Source organism: Cariama cristata, unplaced genomic scaffold (genome assembly GCF_000690535.1).
Source record: "Cariama cristata isolate BGI_N322 unplaced genomic scaffold, ASM69053v1 scaffold29232, whole genome shotgun sequence".
In the NCBI taxonomy this organism is placed as follows: domain Eukaryota; kingdom Metazoa; phylum Chordata; class Aves; order Cariamiformes; family Cariamidae; genus Cariama; species Cariama cristata.
The window spans coordinates 19611-27454 of NW_009602616.1; the positions used below are offsets into that span (position 1 = coordinate 19611).

General features: G+C 39.1%; 1 protein-coding gene across 1 annotated transcript in view; it reads left to right on the forward strand.

The window, feature by feature from the left end:
- Positions 1–7000: 7000 nt before the first annotated feature.
- The window catches only part of LOC104157504 (egl nine homolog 1), a 6606-nt gene continuing 5762 nt past the window's right edge, over positions 7001–7844 (forward strand). The window contains exon 1 of the mRNA XM_009694854.1: positions 7001–7117. Coding sequence (XP_009693156.1) covers positions 7001–7117 — 117 coding nt within the window. The remainder of the gene's footprint in view (positions 7118–7844) is intronic.

Below are 7844 nucleotides of genomic sequence, written 5' to 3' on the forward strand. Positions count from 1 at the left end.
CTGGTTTTGGTCGCTCATGGATTCACCTTTTGAGATGCAGGGCAATTGGAAAAACGCTTTCTTCAGGGCTCAGTCAAAGCCTCTGTGCCTTCTGTTCCCGCAGCGAGAATCTCCACCGTCTCCCCCTGGTTAATGGCTCTTGCTTGGTAGTTTCATGGGAGCTTCTCTATCCTATGTAAGTTGTTTTTTTTTTTTTTTAGATCTTTGATGTATTTGTCCAGGTGCGAGCACATCCCACATTCACAGTCATTTCCTGAATATCAGACTTAAGCAACTGCAATTCTGAGTTTTTTTTCCTGTGCTATTTAGAAGAACGGATGAGTTATCCAAACTTGTATGCACATTTCTTCAGCGATTCAAGAGCTCATGAACATTTCTTAAGAGTCTGTGGGCATGCATGAATGAAAGGAACGATATTTGGAAATCAACTTTGTGTGATCTTGCTGTTGAGCACAATTAGAGTTGAACAGTAAAGGGTCAATACCAAACTTTAGCTACAGCAAAAAGTACCCGAGCTTATTTGCTGAGTGGCAGCCTGGTTACGTTCAAGGTGTTTGGATCCAAATTCAACGTGGATCTTCTGGGTGGAAGGCGGCCACAGTTTCTGCCTTCTGATTTGTGTCAGTTTACTAGGATGTGTGAAGTGAATGTTGTAAGCAGGTAATGCCATGTAAAACTAAAGATGAATGTAAAGCAGTGACTTAATTTGAGGAGAAGTTGAAGAGCCTGCTGCTGAACTGCTAGGTTGGCAAAGCTCTCTCTGAACTTCAGTCTCAAAAAGCAACACCTGATTGGCAAATTAGCAGTAAGCAACATAGTAAAAGTATTAATCTGTTGTGCCAAACTTTCGATGGTATGGTATGTTATGCTGCTTGATTTTGAATGCTTATGAAATGCGGTTGTATGAAAGCAAGTAGCAATCTTGCAATGGCCATTGCATTGACAGGCATGGGAAGGGCTGGGGTGTCGGTCAGGTTACCCTTGGTTTCTGAACTCCCTCGAAGCTCATGGAAGGGAGAATCCATGTCCATAGCCATGTGCCAATTCTATTTATAATGTAAGCAGCTATGTCAGCTCTCAGTTTTTCCTCTCTCCCTTCCTATCTGAGTTCATTTTTCATCTCTGTTCTCCGTTTGGTTTGCCTTCCCTTTGCCAGCTCAAGACCTGGCAGCTTTGCCAAGCCAAGTTTCCTCTTTAAACTTCTGCTGCTGCATTCAGCAGCCCCAGGAGAGCGGAGAGCCGCGCTCGTCCTCCTTGCCCTCAGCTGGTTTTTCCTGGAAGAGCAGCTCACTCTGTGCTTGCCAGAAGATGACCCAAATAGCTGGTATGTGAAGTAGTTGGGGTTTTTTGTGGGTCTTTTTTGGTTTGTCCTTTTTTTTCTGCAGCTAGGTGTTTTACCACATCTGCAGAGAAAAATGCAACAGAAAATGATAGCTCATAACTCCTGTGCTAATAGACAAATTGAATGGCCGTAGTGGTAACTCGGTATTAGGAGAGAGGGCTTAAAGGTGAATGATTCAAAGCTGCTGCAGTATGTTGGTCTCCTCTTTATGTTAGCTTCTAACTCAAGCTTACAGATTCCCATTCTCTCCTGGGGACATGTGAACTACTGTGTTGTTTAATTTTTAAGCCCATAAATAGTAGCTTGCTTTCCTCTTGCAGGTTCTCCAGTTGACAATGATTGCAAGGCATGGATTTTCAGTGAGAGAATCTTGGCAGGGACTGATGTTTCTCTCCACATTTTCTAGTTTCGCTGTTTACTGTTGTGAAAACGTCGTTCTCTAGCCTTGCTTACTAGATCATGGAGGATATCAGCATAACATTTTACTCGGATGAGAGTTAGAATAGAAATACTTGGATTAGCTGTGTCCCAAAGAGTTTTACCCCTTTCAGCTTCCTCTGTTTTGGGTAAGGCTGACAGGATTTTCTCCCCGTTGATATTTTCTTTCGTTGCAAGTTTCTGTCTCTGCTTGTGAAGAATTTGCCGTAGAAGAGTTTGGAACCCAAGCCAAGTTGTACCACATTAGCCTGTTTAAATCGGGTGATCTTGATGCTTCTCACAGAAGGTAGTACCAATACAGTCTTTTTTCCTTCAGTTTGATTGTTATTTTGTACACCTTGTGAAAAATCTTAGACTGATGTGTGCTTAAACTGAAATATATTTCCTGAGGACTGTTGTTTGTCAGGGGTGAACAAATTCTTGAACTAAAAATACATCACAGGTGGACCAAACAGGGACAGGTCAGATTTTGTCTTTTCTTTGGTTCTTCATTCCAGGGGTGTGGGGGCTTTTTTCTTTCTTTGAATAGTCTATCAGATGACCCGTGCTAAGGATTTCCAGTGAAGTCTTTGTGAAAGCATCTGATAAATTTTGGTAGGAAGTCATCGGTCTTGCGTTTAGACATCTTGTTTTACTCACTGAGATTTGCAGTTCCTTCAGCAAACAGCAAAAGTGACATCTCTTTGACTGATGCAGCTTTCTTTAATCTGAGCTAAACAATAAAGTTATTTTACATTAATAAATTAATATGACAGAACATGCGGTCCTCTCTCCATTTTATGTTTCACACGTCCTCTCTCCATTTTATGTTTGTGGTTTGGGTCTGTTTTGTTTTTTTTTTTTTCCCCTTCTTAAGGAATCTTACATTGTCATGTAACTGGTATCTTCCCTTCTTTTGTAAGAGTTTGCTATTATTGATTACTTTTATTTTTTTAAGGAACAATACCTAAACTTGCAGGTATCCAGCTGTGAGAGGAATGGAGAGGATAGAGGAAAAAGCTTCCATCTGTTTACCTGCAAGTCTTCTTTCTTTATGTATGGGTGAGGCTGTCGGACTTCTCTGTGAAAGGAGGTCAAGGCTACTCCAGAATGAAATCACATTTTCAGCTGCATTGATGTGCTGTGCCTCCCAGGGTTGTGTGTCTTAGCTGCTGCCTCTTTACGTAGTGAACAAAACCATATGGGTTGTGGATTATTCCCTTTGATGTTACCTTCGTGCATTTAATTGTTAATTAGAGTAATGGCTGAGACACTAAGGATGCCAATGCTTAGCCAAAAAAAAAAATATCTGTGGTTTCAATTAGTTCTTCTGTTAACAACTTAATGTTGCTCATTCGGGCTGATGGCTTAAAGTTAATTTTCCAGAGTTAAACATTTGCAAGTAGAACATCTGTATGTGAATGAGCCATCAGGAGCTTCTTAAGTGTGGGAGTACTTGGGTTTGATAGACACAAGTTGGGCGGATTGCGGAGTGGCGAGGATGCTTTCTCCATTACTCATGAATTCCAGAGGGTGTCTTAGGACAGCGCTCGTGTGCTAGGCATGAGTGCTCAGACCAAAAGAGAATGCTCTTGGGTTAAGGAAGGTTAATATTAAAAGGAATTCAGTAGGTGAACAAATCCAGTGTGTCACTTAAATATATTCTTTGCGACTTAAATAATTACTTAATGCTTAAAAGTTGTAATGCCCAAGAAGTGCAAAAGGGGAGACCTCTGTGTTTATTAAGAAAATGCAAGTAAGGCCTTGAGTTGAACTCATCGCTTACTTTTATGGGAGAACTCATAAGACAGGTAGCTCTCTGTTTTGGAGAGTTAAGAACTTTATTGTTCATAGTCTAAAACCTTAAGGCATCTTGGACATTCTGTTCTCAAATGCCTGGCTCTCTAGACTGCCATTAGCAGTGTTAAAAAAACCCAAGCAAACAAACAAAGCTGCAAACCCCAAATTTTCTCTCTGCTTTGCATACATGTATTTGCTTGCTTAATTATACTGTGAAATGTGACAATGACAACACAAAAGTATGTGACTTCACTATTTACCTGGGTCACTTTTTTGTCCTTCCCGTGTGGGTAATCTTGCAGTACAAGACTTGATATCAGTTTGACACAAACTCGCTTCATACTGTTTCAAAAAGCAATATATTTCCCATGGCCTGTAAATAACTCTTAAGTTTTATGACTGACTTTATCATAGTTCAACTGGGGAGAGGGAAGTGTCACCCTAACTGGCAAAAGCAATGCATTTTACACTACACCGGCCAATTTGTGAATTTTGTTTGCTTTCCAGTTTGCTACTGAAGGCTGAGTCATTCTTACTGTTCTAACAAATACATATTAGATAAGTTATCGCCGCAAAACTGTTTCTCCTCTCTTGCAGTTGATGATAGCAGAAGTTTCAGACTGTAATGTCGAAAACAAGGGCTTTTTTAAGACATGGACAGTGTTTTAGACTCAAATGATTGTGTGGAACACTTCTGACATTGAATACGGCTGCTCTTCATGTGAAGTTGATGGCAACTGGTGTTTCCCCAGACTTTCCAAAAAGTGCTGCTGGTCCTCTTTTTATCTTCAGCAACGTTAATGTTAGATTCCTTTCTTATTTCCCTTCAGCAAAGAGAACAAGTACCCATTTCAGTACCTTATAAAGGATACTATAGCAATAGGATGCAAATTTACGCTTCTCTAACTGCAAAATTAGCTTTTTGAGCAACAGATGACAAGCGAGTGTGCCCTTGGAAACAAAAACCTGTATTGTGCAGAGAGACCTGGGAACTGTCCTAAACTTTTAACTGTTTTTTTTTTTTTTTTTAGCTCAGTGACAGATATTTAGGTCATTTATGTGCCTGAAGACCTTTGCATATCTGAGTTGAACTCTTCATAATTTCAGTGAGAACTGGCATTGCTCTAGGTACTTGGTCTCATTGTTTTCTTCATTCTGAATAAGTTTTAGTAGCTGTTTCATGCAGATGTTGAGCAATAATTAATGTCGGGGTTTAATTCACATGATGCTTCTCAGCAAAACCCCTTAAATTAAAACTTTCCTGTTAGGAATGCTGTTAGAGGATTGGCCCTGGATCTGCTTTCAGCACTGTTTCTCCATGAGAGCTTGATAGGGTTTACGTGGTACGTGGGACTTTTTTCAAGAGGATTGGCTTTCAGTGGAAACCAAATATCTTCCTCTTCCAGCCCAGCTTTGCTTTTGTTTTGTTCCTTTTTTTTTTTTCTCCTTTAGAAAGGAAATTACAGAACCCTTATTACATTATTTCGTATCTTTAACTCGCTGTTTTGATTTTTTGTGGGTTTATCTTCCTGCAGCAAAACTGATAAGTAATGACTTTGCCAAATATTAGGTCACATTACTTGATACATGTAATATGTTTACATAACATGAGACCTGTAACGATGACTACACTAGGATTGCAGTAAAGGGATTGAGAAGCTGAAGTGCCTAATCTCAAAATTACAAGTATTTTTGCACTTTGTAGTTTTGAGTACTTTTCCTGCAGTGTAGTCACTTCCATCTCCTAAGAATGAAGTTTGGCGTGACTTTTAGGGGTTTTTTATAACCACAGTGCTACTATTTGGCAAATACTATAGTCTGATTTCTGCCTAGAAGGAGCTACCAAAAAATTACTTCTTCCCTTAGTAGAGTATATGTGGAAGTAAAGATTTGAAAATGTTTCCTGCTGTAGCAAAATCCATTCTGCTTGCATGTGATATACAAATATTTTACTGATTGAACTGCAAGTACTTGAAACTATTTCTCAGCCCGCTCGAAGCACAGTTTCTTGCAAGTGGTGCAAACTGGAAAGCTTTATTTGTTAACATTTAAAGGGGGGAGGGGAGTTAAAATTATCAGTACAAAGCAAAAAATGCACTGAAACAGTTGATTTGAAATACTTTTAATCTGTTGAGTTACATTTTCACAGTTAACAATTTATTGGGAAAACTATTTGGGGTATTTTTATGTAAGAGAGGTGAAAGAGTTTGCAATCCAGAGGTTGGTCTTTAAATTCTGACTTAACCAGGCTAAATCTAGACAGGAATGATTGAGTTCGAAAGTTTGGGGGATTTTTGTTTTTTCTTTTTAGACAGCAGACATTTGTTGACTTTAGTGCTGCATTGGATTGTTGGTAGAAGCTCACTTCTTTGCTTTTCTTTTAAATTGACGTTACAATTTTTTGCAGATAGGATATTGTCACTGCAGACATCAGAGTACTGTGGTAGCAGGGGATGACGTGGCCTTGAAAATTTAGTTCCAATCTCTTTCAAAAACCTGAAATGATTCCGGTTTCCAGCAAATGCATAAAGATACGGGGATGTGCCGTACAACAAACCGGCCACGTGAACTGATAGCTAATCAAGCTAATCAGGCCATCCGTTGGCAAGATGGCCAGTGTGTTTCACACGCACATCCGCATGTCTGAAGACTCAGAAACCAAACCAACGTCTCGGGGTCTTTCAAGTCAGCTGTGCTAAGTGCAACATGGGAAGTTAAATATACTGCTGTACTGGGAGTCCTTTGATGTCAGAAGGTTATTGCAGATTACCGTTCGGTGTCTGTTTTCAACTTCTCACTTCTTGACTAAAAAGGATGTTTTTGTTGTACATGTAGGCTTGTTTCAACAAAGGTTCAAAGACCTCCTCTGTACAGGACAAAGCACAAGCCCAAGAATGCACTTGCAGTGATTGAGTAAGGTGGGCTAATGGTCTTGTCTAAAAAGTCTCCTAAAAATAAAGTTTGACGCTGCTTTTTGAGGAGGAATTCTTTACATCGGAAACACAGAAGGAAAAAAAAAACCAAAAACCATAAAGACAGCTGTCTGTGAAACTGAGTCTGGAAAATTAGTATTCTTATCACAAGGAGAAGCACATGCTACTTAATTGTACACAAGACGTTTTTCCTCTCTTGTATTTTATTCAAGGGTGGGAAGTCTGAAGAAATAGTCACAACATGGGAGCGGCCCCACCTTCCATACCTTAATTAACAGTGGTGTTCGCAATGTATTTCATGCCTTTGTTGTAGACATCTGTGTTCAAAACCAGTTTTTTAACTAGAAAGAAAACACAGATTAGAAAATTCTTTTCCCATTATTTCTAACTTTTTTGTTGTTGTTGCTTATGTATGAATTACTTAAGAATTAATACAGATAAAATGTAGACTTTTTCCCACAGGCACAGATAAAGTTAATTATCATGTTTGACTCTTTGACTCTAGGCTATGGTGGCTTGCTATCCAGGCAATGGAACAGGATACGTGCGCCACGTTGATAATCCAAATGGGGACGGAAGATGTGTTACGTGTATATATTATCTTAATAAAGACTGGGATGCCAAGGTATGCAATAATTTCTTTCTATAACTTTTTTTTGACATGTAATTGCTAATGCACCTTTGCTACAGGTCTTTGTTCATGTCCTTAGTTCTGTGCCTGAGTTGTGTTCTTGCATGATGTTAACTGTGGGTATCCTTTGCCCCCCTGATTCTGCTGGTGGTGAGAGCAGATAAAGGTGAGGCATTTATTCTCCAGGTTTTGAATGATGCCAGCAGGACCTCCTTGACAGTGATATCGAAGGGAAGTTGCATGATTTTACGTATGCTTCTTAATTATACATAAAAGCGTCTGTTAGTATCCAAGTTTCATAAATATCTAATTATGCAACTTACTGTATGTTATTTGTATGGTAAACACACACCCCCCCACACACATACACAAAGAGTAAATAAAGTTTGGAAAATAATTGCTTTTAGTTTATTTCTCCTTATATTCCTGTTGAATCTTGAATTTACTGTTTGTGCAACTAGATTACTTAATTCAGTATGCTTATAAAAAGAAAGATGCTATAGCTTGGGAGCAGTTTCAGATACACCAAGTGTTACGGTTATTGCTGTCTCAGTCTAGTTCAAAGCAGCACAAGTCTTTCTATCAGTGTAGATATAGGGTGTAGAATAGATAAGGATTTGTAACACAGTTCAAGTGGTCTATGAATTTACTATCAATGACTTGAAACTCTCTGTAGACGTAGTGACTATGATAAAGTAACTTTTTAATAAGGATTTTCCTA